The sequence below is a fragment of the Fulmarus glacialis genome, unplaced genomic scaffold (assembly GCF_000690835.1).
Source record: "Fulmarus glacialis isolate BGI_N327 unplaced genomic scaffold, ASM69083v1 scaffold26100, whole genome shotgun sequence".
Classification (NCBI taxonomy): Eukaryota; Metazoa; Chordata; class Aves; order Procellariiformes; family Procellariidae; genus Fulmarus; species Fulmarus glacialis.
The window spans coordinates 1-14349 of NW_009187525.1; the positions used below are offsets into that span (position 1 = coordinate 1).

A 14349-nucleotide genomic window follows, 5' to 3' on the forward strand; every position below is an offset into this window, starting at 1 on the left:
ATAAAAAAAATATTAAAAGCATTCTACAAATATCTAACCATACAATTTTTTTTTTCAGTGCACTAGAAAGGAAAAAATTAATTAGCAGCTACATATATGAAATTTTGGAAGTGCGAGTATATTTTAACTCCTTATTTCCATGTTGTAGAAAATAACTGACTATAATCAGTAAACAAATTAATAAAATGCAACCTGATATGCAATTACTTAATTCCCACTTGATACAAAACACATCAGTATAATTAATTTCATATCTCATGATTCAGCATTGGAGAATGACTGCTCAATGAACAAAACTTACCTATGTAGACCCTCCTGCTGTATCTCTGCATCAGCAACAGAACAAACACATGCAGCGGAATAAGGTTGATGATGAAAACATAACCACCCCACGCAGAGACCTACGAGGAATGGAATGGGAAATTAGATCTGAAAATATCTGCAAATTCTTAGGATAGCCAATGCTGAATTTATACATCTTGATGTTCTAACAAGAAAACACAAACCCCATCCGGACAAGAGTCCAAACTACTAGCAATACCACCAGAATCTTTCTCAGTATTTATTATCAAAAAAGAAAAAAAACCCACAAAACCACCACATATCAAAGTATTAAAGACTTTTGAAATGGGCTGGTGGATTTTCAAGGCTATCCTTCCTGTATCTCCTCCTCCTCCCCGGCTAATCTAGTCACGATGGCAAACAAGAATGTGATGCTGGGGGCTTTTCCCCATCGTGAAGGCTGCAGCACAAGGCAGTGGTAGGAGTCCCATGTAGGATCCAAAATTTTCCTTTGACATAAAAATTTACCACCATACTCTGCACTTTTTGGGGACAGGGAACAGTATCTCCAGCCAGAGAGGAGAAAGGGAGCAAGGTACACCTCCAGGAGCAGAACTCCTGGAGCAGAGCAGCCAATGCAGGTTGCAGTGTAAGGAAAGAAACAAAAGGAAGGGGGTGGATGCACAGGGAAGCAGGGCTGAGCATTGTGGAATGGTGTACAACACTATCATGGATATTGCAAACCTGTGGTAACAGCAGCACTTGAGAAGCACTGGTATGATGTACTTAGAACTGAAACACTACAATGTAATCAATATATCACTGATTGCTGGTTTAGATAAAGATTTAATGAGCTATCATTACAATGCGTTATCTAAATTTCTAACATATTTAAAAGGGCTAATGTTGACTAGACAATCTGTATTATCACACATGTCCTCTTGTCAAATTACAGTCTAGACTTCTCCCATATGTACCATGCTTACGCTAGATCTTCATTTTTAGAATGCACTAGCTAATGTGGTTTTCACTTTAATTGTACTTTAGGGCTTAGATTCATGTAGATATTTTTAGAGCCCTAGAATCCAAAAAGAAACCCAAATGACTATGTTCTATAGAACAGATTCCAAAATAAGGATGAGGCCAAGTACTGTTTTTTGATACTAATATTACAAAACCCAGCGTTTCAAAATTTGCAGTAACCAATTCAAACAATGTGGAACAAGTAGAACAGAAGTCTTCTAAATTTTCTAGAAACTCGTTTCAGATTATCATGATCCTATTGCCAAATTACTAGCATGAAGTATCATGGTTTACACAGGCAAGTTTATTTATTGAGAGCAAATATTATATGAAGACAGGTAAGACAGAATAGAATGAGAACAAATGTACAATTAGGGCACTGTCATATTTAGGGAAAGGTTTGAATGAAGCAGGTAGCAGACAGTTTGCACCAGAGACCTGCATCTCTAATTATCAAAATATTAAACCAAATCTAAGCACTGAAGATTGTACTGACTGAAGATGCCCTTTGGAACTTTTCAAACAAACCTGAGGTATCCTCATAGATTGACAAAAAGAGTGGAAACATGTTATTACTCCTACAAGGATTCCTTCAGCGTAAAGCTTTGTTTTATTTTACCTCCTTGTCATAAAAAGCTATCCGAAGCAAAAGTTGCTGAAGTCAAATAAATGCTAAAAATATAAATGCAAGAAAAAACCCTTCTCCTTACGGAATGCAATGCAATGCTATGAGTCAAATTATCACAGTGAGTTAGGTATATATTTTAAGCAGATTTAGATATCAAGAAACATTTCTGTCAGTCCATGCAATATCCATTTCTCTTTCAAATAGCTGTTCCCCAAACTCCCCAGACAAGGACTGACTCTTACTACCTCAAAATTGTGATTTGATTTAATTTTCAACTTACACTGAAAACATAACTAATTCTATGAGAGAAAGACAAATGAATACTATATCACGAATAGTACAATTACGCATGGTCCTAAAAGTTTACCTAAGCAAAATGTCTAGCAGGGGATCTTAACAAAGCTCTTTCCCAAAGGGAAATACAATATATGGAAAACCACCACCAGGGATGAAGTAGGTACACTCTGAAAGCAATAAAATTCTATCATCTAATCACTGAGACTAACCTATGGACAAATCTTAACCTTTCACTAGTTGACAGCACTTGAAAGGAAAATAAAAGAAAAAACATTAATTTACATTCAAGGATTGAATGTCATGATGATGACATCGATTCCGTATGTTCTGTCACCACGCACACTCTAGATCATATCCCCTCCCTCTTGTACAATCCCACCGACCAAGACGCTAGACAGACTAAGATGGGAAGAACTTGTTATTGCATGATTTTTCAGCAGTAAAATTGTAGAACTATTGTGTTTGTTATCTGCATAGTTATGAACAGCACTTTTAGAGGATCTTGCCAATAAACTGGCACAATATAAAAAAAAGATTATGGTACATAAATATAACAATTCAAAAACTTACTTGCCCGATTTTGTACTGCACATAAATCTACCAAACCTACAGGATCTCTTCACTGTAATGCTATATAAACAGCAATGCTATGTATAAAGAAGTGGCTATTTATTTAATGACTTGGCAAAAAGGAGGAGAAACGGGGGAGGAAATAAATGTACTCTTAACATGAGATAACTGTCCTCTTTGGCGACATACACAGAGCTATAATTTGCTGTATTAACAGCAAAAGTCTCCCAGAAAACCCAATGAATATTAAAGCTAGAGGAAAACTAGGCAGCATCCAGATAACCTCTGAATTAACCTTATACTTTAAATTAAGGCTGAAAACAGTTCATAAGTTCCTTTTTCTTGCAAGCCTAGTTACCTGACTGTAGAAAAGCAGTATTTGAAACCTCAGTCTTAACCGACACCAAGCAATTAGCCTGACTGTCCCACCACTGGCTATTTTGAGGCTAATTTATTTTTCATGTAGCCACAAAAAAAATGTTTATCAGTTAGGGGGAAAAAGCACCTTTGACTGATTCATACCAGAAAATTCCTCAAGTCTAAGGTTTCAGAAGATGGAAGAAGGGTGAAACCATTTCCTTCTATTTTGCTATTAGTTTTATCTCAGTTTTAATACTGTTTTCCCCCTCTGTTAGCCCTTAGGAACATCTCTACAATAGCCTCCATTTTCACAGATCAATAATGAAAAGCAGACTTTATGATCGTTTAATCTGACACTTAATTCATTCAACACTTCTGGTGGTAAGCTTTACTTTATGGCATAATTATACCCAAAGAAATAGCTTTCAAAGTTATATAAGTGTAACTTTGTTCATAAATTTTAAATATTATTATTGCATTTTAGTAATAATGACACACAGACACATGAATATCAAAATTCCACCTTAATTCACCAGCACCAAAACAAAAATCCCACTGAATCAGAGTACCTATTCACAGCATAGGATAAATTTGTAAGTAAAGTTATTCTGCTTAAGAGTTTTTCTAAAAATTGTTTTCATTGTGTTTATTTAAATACTTTAAATTTCAAAACATTTATTATGCGTTTTTACTCATATATTTAAGGTTTTAATAGTAATACAAAGCAACAAGCATATATTATGGCTCCAACAAAGATTAAAATCTCCTTCTTCTGTTGTTCGTCAACATATGGATTATGTAAGCCCTACTCAAATAGTTCAGCTATTATATATATAAAAGCCTTACCATGTAAAAGTAGGATAGACAGCAGCAGATTGTCCAAAAGACTGACCCAGTTTTCACAGACTTCACCTTTAAGAATAGCCAAGTATTTATGAATGACAAACAAGTACTGGACAATATTCCAAAATTTCATTCCAAAACAACTGTCAAGAGAACTTCTTTAGCACATATCAAGTTATATTTGTATGCTTCTGAACTGATGTCCATAACAGTAAACCACAAGTGCAATTCATTCACACACAAAACAGCTTATACCTATCTCTCTAGTTAAAGCAGAGGCAGGATGCAATGCAACTCTCTGCTTCATGATCTGAGGTAGAAAAGTAGTTGCAACACCTCTATGCTACTCTCTCTGAGACATTAGACCACTTTATAATTCTAAGTGTAGACTATCCATGGCTTGCTTTGGCTGGCATCAGACCCAACTCTGCAATTATAGATAAAAGAGCTATTCTGTAATTTTGAAAAACTCACTTAAGGCTAATGAGAACATCCAGATACTACTAAAGGTTTAGCAGGATCCATAAACTGGCCCAGGAGTATGATTTTGTCCAAAAGTGATGGTGATGATTGTGGTGTGGGAAAATAGGAACGAAAACCCAACATTAAATAAAGCTAGAAAGTTATCTATAAAATATATTTGATTCACCCGTAATTCCACAAGAATTCATGCAAACATTATCGCACTACGCAGTTTAGTGAAATATGAGTTCCATAAGAACAGGTAACTGCTATCGTGTCTCAGTTGTTATAAAGTAACAATGTAGGTTGATTCTATTATTGTTATCAAACACGGTACACCTTTACAGCTGCAGTTTATTCTAAGTCCAGGTTTTAAAAACCTGCATTTAAGTAACACCAGTCAGTCATGAAAAACTTGAATTCCCTTCCATTATACTCCTACCAACAATACCCCAAGTTCGAAATATTCTAAAGCTAAAAAACTTGTGAGTATGCATCTGCTTATGAAAAGTAGAACTCTTGACAAAATCATGGGAAAAGTTGTAATGACCATGTCTCCATGTACATGGAGACACTCAAAATGAAAAGTATATGCATTCAAGGAATGCACAAAGGACAGTACCATACAGTGTCTATGCTGAATTAACAATATAGTTATGCTATTTGTGATATTTCTAAAATAGATGCAACAGTCTAGAAAAACTGATGCAATTCTAGATGCAATTCTACATACAGATTAGGGAGTGACAGACAAGCTGCACTAGCAAGTAGGCTAATTAAAAGACATCAGACTAATTTTTTTTCAAGCACGCAAGCAATATTAATATCTTGCTCTGGACAGCTATGGGTATTTAATCTGGACACTTAAGTCAAAGCCCAGACCCCCCATATAGTCAACAGCTTCTCCAGAAGACAATTCAAATCACTTTATATTCAGAGTCTACTGCTTTTCAGCAGCTAAATAACAAGGCTGAAGTTTGATGCTCACATAATACTAATAATTACTGAAAAACACAAAGAACCCTTCTGTTTGCTTTAAATTTATAGACTTATCATTATTATTATTATCACTACTATAGGACACATACTTCAGTTGAACAGTACTTTTACATAGCAAACTAAAGGGCATGATTATGGAGTGGTTCAGGTCATGTGACTTCTCAGTACTTGCTTGATCAAGAGCCAAGGGGAAGAGGAATGAGAGGGAGGAAAATAAGAATTCAATGGATTCTAAGAAAAATCAGTCATTTGGTTGGAGGAGGAACCAAAAAACCTTTCCAAAGCAAAAGACTCAGCAATTACTTACCCATAAATAGTATGTGAACTGCAGTGCAAAAATAGCTATGCCTTCATTGTCAAATGATCCTGCTACTGATCGGGATATGTAACCTGGAACGATGGCAATAAAACAGGCAGCTAAAAGCCCTGCTCCCTGGTTCCACAGTTCTCTGGTGAGCAGGAAAGTGGAAATAGCTGTAAGGCCGCTAAAAACTGGTGCTAGGAACACACATACATCTCTTATATGGACTGTCACGTTAAGCATATTTAAAATCCAATGTATAAGGCCTGCTGTCACCATCAGTCCTGGGTATACCTAAAAGGAGAGAAACAAAAAAAAAACCAAACACTAGGTTGCTGCAGAAAACTGTCATGGTAAGGTTATTTGCATATAATTTGCAATGAAACAGTAATTTCTTAAGCTGATATAAGCAGTGAGCAGGTAAAGCTAATGAAATTATTTTAATACTAGTTTAATCATGTTTTGACAACACCGCTGAATACCAGAGGTTCTTTAAATTTTATCCAAATGCTAACAATTACATATAATCCATTTTGTAAATGAATAAGCAGCATACAGATAATATGCTATCTTGCCTGACATTTATCATATAATGAGAAGAATTTGTCGTTAAGGTATGGAAACAGAAGCTGAAGTTTTCAAGAGAATTTCAAGCCAGCTAACAGCTTTAAGAAAAAAAACAAACGTCAAAACCTTACGGCAACAAGAAGAAACCCAACAACATTTCCCAGCCCTATCCCATTCTCCTCCAAAATATACCATGCCACTCTTTCACTTCTTGTTACCCATGGAGAAAGAAAATGTGCACCAACAAGATTTATTTTTTAAGCTGAAAAGCTGACAGTCAGTTGAGTATTATATATTTACAAGACATCTGTAGACATCTTTGGATATGAAGGATTAAAATAAAGTCCTATAAAATTGAATTAAGATGTCCTCCAGGACAGGTAACATAGACTTACACAAATCTAATTGAACCCATCATAGAATACTGGAGAACATTAAAATAATCTTAATAGGAATTTTACCCTCCCACATTTATCAACATTAGAAAGATCAATATGTACTAGAAAAGTTAATATGGACTTCACCTGCCTTAGTTTCTTTCAAAAGCTAAGAAGGGCGTTGTACTAAATTAAATTAACAGACGACAGAATGTTCCCCTGCATATATCCTTGAGAGCTGGTTTTCAAGATAAACTATTAAAACATAATATACCATGTGACTTGCAAAATAATGTATGCAATCACACTTCAATTCTATGTCCTGCGGGTTTTTAATTCATATAAGACAGGTATGGAAAAAACACATATATATGTTACATAAAAAGAATCTCAAGTATCTCTAAGATACTAAAACAAATGGTGACCTAATTGTCACAAAAAACTTCGGAAATGCATTTAAATTTGTATGTACTATAATTAAAAAGTTTTAACGCACTTTCACACATTACATAACACATGGCTGTGTTACTTAGTGTTACTAAAGCTATTCTACTAATGAACGATATTTGTATTCTGATTTGATAGCAGTTTCGTACACCTTTCCTGTCTTGTAACTTGCATCGACAGCAATCTTACCTACTCCTGATGCTTCATACAGGTGTCGCACTGGTTTAGTTTCAAAAGGTCTTTTCTCAGTGAAATCTTAACATTTTCCATACACACATGAAAGTCCACTCAAAATATATCATTGGATTAAAACTTGTGCCTTAAGAGCTTTAGATAATTGTTTTTCAAAAAAACTTTTTTTTTTTTGCTTTTTTCATTTCATGTACCAGAATTACAGGAGTCATAATACCCTTACTTATCACTATTAGAAGTTCATATGTAAGGAAGTAGAACTCAGTTCTCTATTTCTTGGCCACAGTATGCTGTGGGACAGACTAAAGCATGTTGACTTACTGTCTTAGTTCCTGCAGCTGAAAATTAAAAACATCTTGCTATTTCCTCTGCAGCAATTTGACAATTAAAAGCGTATTTTATTAAGACTCTCCTCTTATCAATGTCGAATTTGTATTGAAAGTTCAAAAAAACGTTACTGCAAAGTAATCTTTAAGTTATTATTACAATACTTACAGTTCCACCTACTATTCTTCCCAGTGGATACCATGCTCTTTCATCAAACCAATTTAAAAATTCATAAAACCCATGGGATGCAAGATGATGTGTTGATCTATAGTTAAACCTAGAAAGAAACAGAGAAAAAGAAGGGGGGCAGGGGGAGATAAAAATCAAGAACCTAAGTTTTAAGTATACCTTAAGTCATCTGTTTTCTAAGACCTAAAAAGTAATTAAACTTTAGCATCTCGTTTAGTATATAAGTACAATGGTCCTCTCTAAATCCATAGAGTTTTAAAGTAAATTACTAAGCTCTCAGTTACTAACCACTATATTTTCTTCATTTCTACAGCCTGTGTATATACACAGGTGAAATGTTACAGTTTTGGAGGGGTTTTTTTGGTACACATTAAAAAGTTTTCTATCACTCTGACAAACACTGCATTCCTTTTAAAGCTAGTTTTCAAATGTAGTTTATCAACTATTTACCACATCCAGAATACCACTTAAGCAGAATTAAGATATAGAAGAATCAATGCAAGACTCCCATTCTGAGACAGGATAGCTACCTAGTGTATCTGCTGCTGCTCTATTTCATGTAACATTGAGAGGTGGCGCAATGTAATAATATGCAACAAAAGGAACCAGCCTATTTGTTCACACTATCAATCTAATGGCCTTGACATGTTCCCTTCTTTCAATCAGTAAGAATCTACACAACGTAGAATCTACATAGATGAAGTTTCATCTTCAAAGTTTGTACATTTTCTGCTGCAGAAAATTCCTTGTAGAACAAAAGCCCTCCCATGCACACCTTCAGTTCAGTCTTCCACATTGCCCATATACCATTAAAAAAACATTGATAGATTGCCATCAAGGCATTAATCTTCCACTTTTCTGGCACATAATTTTTCCAACTTCTCAAACTTCAGATAGCAAAACCTTTCAACTATTACAAAGTCCATTAATTCTTCAAATTAGGTATCAGACTGCTGTGAGAACCGCAGTGCATGTTACCCCAAACTGCAATTCTTTCACGATCGTTCAAAAGCCAAACTAACAAGGCTACAGGTATTGATGCTGTAAAGAAAGTTTAGGCTTAGAAAAGCCTGGGTGAACACCACTTCTAAAACAAACAACATCCATAAACCCAACCCTCCTCTAATAGATATTCTAATTGGAACTTAGATAAAAATGTGAAAATCATTAGTTAAAGAAGTATTAAAAATTGTATTAATTAGTTAAGTAGAAGTTCAGATGACTAAATGGAATAACGTAACAGACAACAGGTTAGATGAGCAAACCACCACAGAAGACTTCCAAAGACAGTTAGTATTCAAGACTAGAAAAGCTTATAGGTATTTTTCACTTTGTCTATTTTATGAAAGTATCCACTTATATCAGTTACATGCGTCACTTCTAACAAAAATTTTAAAACTACATCAAATTCTTTCACATATCTAGGATTCCCCAAACATCACAGGTTTACTTTGAACCAATTCATTTCAACAGAATAAAGCTAATGTCACTCAAGACAGTAAGACCTATCAAGTTCCTACTTGTTTAATCAGTACAAGTCTAATATCTGAAGTACAACCACACAAAGGTCATGAGCAGATTTCTTCATCTACACAGTGAAAGAACAAAAAGAATTGCAATTCAAGTCCAGATGTCAGCAAACTTGCATGTTTCCACTCACTGAACTATCACAGCATCAGTCAAGCAACATTAAAAATGAATAAATAAAAAAAATAGAGTGCAGTATTTTCAGGAACACTGTCTTACGCGGTAAATAAGCAGTTATACAGGATACATTAACTGATAAAACTGTGGACTTTCAAAAGTAATTAGTCATGTTTATATAAGAAAATGCACACAAACATCAGCCATTCTGACCTAGAAATCTTTGTATCAAACAGCAATGTGACATTTGTTTCTAATAAGCCTGCAACTATTCCCATTTGACTAGATTTCTAAATATTAATTAATTCTCCAGTTCTGAACTGTCAACTATAATATGATTTATGAAATGCTGTACCTGTAAAATTAGCCTCTTATCTTAGTATAGCAAGGTCTATTGTTAATTTGTTTAGTGCCAAGTGCCTGCAGTACGGTATGAGACAAACCAGGAGTTCCGTGTTCCACAGGACGCATACAACCCAGCCAGCTATGGACCAGACTTAAAATGCACTAAAAACCCAGTCAATGTTGTTATCCTAGAACTTTAAAAAGGAAACAAGAAAAATATTTACTAACATGGATTACTTTCAAATTTTAAAATCGTGACTCAAACTCACAGAGGCTACAAAGTGTAAGTAATGTTTACTTTTAGAGCATTAAAAGATTAATTAAACAAATGAAATAGGCAAGAACACATATTGACATTCTCCTCATGTTTCAAGCTAGTAAAGCTTCATAACTGACTTGAGAAGGATGCGAACAACTGTCTTGTGCTTTGGCAGTATCCCATTAAGTCTTTAATAAGACTAAATTACCGCACAAAATTGAAATGCAACATAATAGCATTCTATTTCTACCACTTAAAGAGGTAAGAATTTCATCTTCCCTCCTAATATACTTTTGGATAAATAAATCTATTAACCCCTTCTTTCAAAAAGCGATTGATTCTTTTGCCACAAGTGAAAAGCATGCAGATACAGCTGGGCATGTCTTTACAGCAGAAATTATTAGCAATACTATAGGTACCTTAATTTTTCACTGTGAGAAGACCTATAGGTGAGAACAAGAAATGACCTTCTGACCACAGAAACCTAAAAAAAGTGTTTAGAAGCTTAACTACAGCACCTCACTTTGACTTAAAAAAAAAAAAAAGTGCTCACTTCTCCTCCCACGAGGTAACCTGTAACCAAAAATAAATTAAAATGTAAATATAAACATATGCATAGGTAAGGAGACGTTTGATGAGTTATGCTGCATATGAAAGCCAGCTTCAGGCGTTGACAAAGCAGCAGCAATGGGCAGTGCACCAGACAACAGTATGGTCTAGCAATCGTCTGACGCCAGTATTATGCTCTGACACCGCTTACCCTGTTCATAGCACTCTACTCCTTTAGGGACAAGCCTGAACCTGTTTCCCTTTTGTCCAGAATGGAGAAAAGCCGCTAACAAACAGCCAGTATTGCAAACCATAGTCACACAACCTTCTTACTACCTTTGTACTTTTCAAACTGTGTTTGAAAGGCAGCACAGTGGTATTGTATTTCTACAGCAGTACTCTTATGGTATCTACAGCTACCTATAGGTTTCACAGGGGTATAAAACAGCTCTGGGAAATAACAGAAGTGCCGCCCTTGCCTATGCCTGCATCCTGGAGATTTAGGGGCTGCAACTGTGGGAGGAATCAGAATGGAGACAAGAACAGTCAGTGTTGGGTAGGGGTTGCACTTCTCAGGCTTGAGTGTCACTGCCTTCCACAGTTCTTCCATCTCCAACAGCAGCAAGAATAGGTGATAGAGATATTTTATCCAACCCTCTTTCTGACTGGCTAGACATTAGCCAAGGAGACACAGCAACTGGAGTACGCTGCTGGTTACAGTGACTAAAAAGGATGCAGTACTATGTGACAGGACCAGACTGAAGGAAAGGATCCTTTTTCTCCCACCCTCAACCCTCACACCCACCTGATCTTGAGGTATGGGAACCGCTCACCCATCTCCCAAGATTCCCTCTCATCCTCCCTCATCCCTTTGAGGCAAGTCAATTTGAGACAGACCTGAGAAGAATGAAGAACAAAATTATGTGAAGCACATGCCTAATTAAGAACTTAGCTTGAAAGACTGAGATGAATATTCAAGTTCTCAGTCCATGTTGTGAAGAAGACACACACTTGCAACATTCAGCGGAGAAGAGCTCTTAAGGACCTGGCTGACTAACACCAGTAAGCGTTGACTTTTCTTATTTTAGCTGACATTCTAGGAGGAAAAGTGATGCTCTGCTGTTCTCCTTGCCTTTTTCTGTCAGGTCAGTAGTTTAAACTGTCTCCTCCTCTGAGATAAGCTTTAAAGGAATCATCAAACAATCCTAAGTCTTTGCACATTTCAGAATTCAAAGTCCCAACTACCAAATTAGCCTATATAGTTTGAACCATTTGGGGGATGCTCTAGTGATCACAAAAGCACTCTATGTATGGTACCATTAATTTTGTAGCGCTATTGGAGATACCTATATTGGTAGGTTCAGTAGAAAACTGAAGATGAGTTAATAAAGATACGGTTCTCATTTTCAAAGCATATTTCAATTTCAGCATAGAACAGAGCTCAAGCAGCAACAGCAAAGTAACCGAGCATAGGCATAATTTTTCTTCAGTAGCAACATTAATTTGGAAAGCTTAACTAGGCAACTTGCAAAATAAAGCCTGTAAAGTTTTCAGTTATATGTTACGTACTGTTAATATTTAATCTTAACCATGTGTTCATGCTTGGGTTTGATTTTATTCCACCCTATGAACTGCTTTTTTGATGAAAGGTAAAGCTGTAAGATGATTAGTTCATGCTATTCACAGTGATCACTTGCTCTATTCAGGAGCTATAGAATTCTCCAGCACTTCCCAGCACCAATTACTGCTATATTTATAAGGAGATGTCTTTGGCTTTGACATTCCTAAGTTTAGTATTTCCTTGACAAAAGTACTATTTAAGATGAACATTCAAATAAAATTCAGCCTACTGAGAGAGTAAGAACATACAGGAAAAGAGCACATGTACAGCAATGCAGCTACTTCATCCAGATCTTAACAACATTTAAGGCAAATTACGCTGATGGTGCTAGAATTCATTTGACCCTCCCATTACAACAGAGCGCAAGATCGTAGCGTTGCTTCTTGTGGGAATGTTGTTGACTGTCTAAAATCCTATCAATTTCATGCTACTATTGCCCCATCATCTAGATTTTTTTATCTGGCATTTTATAGCCATCTGAGAATATGTAATCTCCTTGCTAGCAGAATCTGCTGAGAATTTTCTAAGCCTGTAATTATAAAAGCTTCTGTGCTCTAAAAGTCTTCAGCTGCAGATGCACAAAATTTTCACATCTGCAAACTCAGAAAAATGACATGATACAAACTAACTGTGAACATTACAAGCTATCTGAGCAATTCTAGGAGTCAGTTTTTAATGCAAATCTAGATTACAGAATCAATTCTGCCATAGAGCATCTAATTAGAGATGGCAAGTCTAGATTCTTGAAAAAGATAGTCGCAGATTGACTCCATATCTGACATATTCTTTGCATCCAAAGGAAGAATTTATTCAGCGCAACACTTTTATGGAAAATCTAATGAGAAAGTTCAGTAACTTCCACTGAAACGAAGAAACATATACACAGTACTCCATATTAGATTTTAAAACACCTGCTTGCCTACATATTATACTACAAGCACAACATCCTGAAAGACTTACTCTGAAGTCTCTATCTATGAATAAGCAATTACCACAATGAGTTTTGCGTATGGTTTTAAAAATGGAAAAACAGTACCCCATCGATCACATAATGAATTCAATGCACTATGGCAGTATTTCTCATCATGAAAATGCTTACTTGTGTTGAGTTTATAACCTTGGAAAAGTACATATGGACATTTAAGCCAGTTTCAACTAATCAAGATCAGAATTTTGCACCAGCGATACCTGTAGACAAAAGTGCTTATGACTGGTAAAGAGCCTTTCCTATCGCCCACAACCCAAAACCAAGGTGTTACAGACCTCACAGATGAAGAATGGAGAAAACATACACTGAGCTCTACATGTGTAAGAACCAGCAAGATGGAGGGTGGTCCTCCATTTACCTGAGCCAAAACTGACATAACTCTGCAAAACGGAAGAGCAATCAGGCAATTTTATTTCAGAAAAATCTCATGATCCTTTCTAACTTAAGCTGATGTCAGCAGAATCGTTTTATTAGGTCTTAAATCTAATACAAACATAAAGATACACTGCATGAATTGTCCCTAATTAGAACGCTTACATATAATCAAGTACTTATGTGTCCACAAATCTTTTTTCTGGAATTTCTCTAGATGCACAACTACCACAGTTTTATGTGGAAGATGTTATCACTTTGCACACTCAACTGGAGCTTCTGCACCTCACTGGAAAACAAACGCCCAGGAGTCATGATCACATTAACTCTACCCAGTCTTTCACAAGAGACATGGGACATGTTTGTACAGTTCTTTCTAAAGTTGACTGAAAACCACAATTATTAAGTCAAGCCCACCAGAAAGAAAAAATAAAAGCTTTGGCTGATGTAGAGTTTAATATTGTCCTAATTCTGTTGGTTTTAGAGGGTTAAATATGGAATTTTTTATGGTTTAGTCTTTATGATTTTATCTCAAAAAATATGGGTGTGTAATTACTCTTTGTATTCTGAGATAAGCCTCAGCTAATATCAAGGATTTGGTGAAAGCTCCCAAGAGCGCCCTACATTTAGAGAGGTCCAAGTGATCTTTAGGGATTTTGTTGCAAGTAAGGCCATTTGAAAAGAGAAACACGCATCCTGAAAGTTGA

General features: G+C 35.8%; 1 protein-coding gene across 1 annotated transcript; it reads right to left on the reverse strand.

Annotated features, from left to right (window-relative positions):
• Positions 1-301: 301 nt before the first annotated feature.
• On the reverse strand, positions 302-11558 carry LOC104075082 (dolichyl-diphosphooligosaccharide--protein glycosyltransferase subunit STT3B-like; the record flags this gene model as incomplete). The annotated part of the gene is made up of 5 exons (XM_009575455.1): positions 302-401; positions 4007-4072; positions 5772-6059; positions 7844-7952; positions 11467-11558. Coding segments are annotated over 5 exons (655 nt in total), but the record flags the coding sequence as incomplete, so codon positions are not given.
• Positions 11559-14349: the final 2791 nt, after the last annotated feature.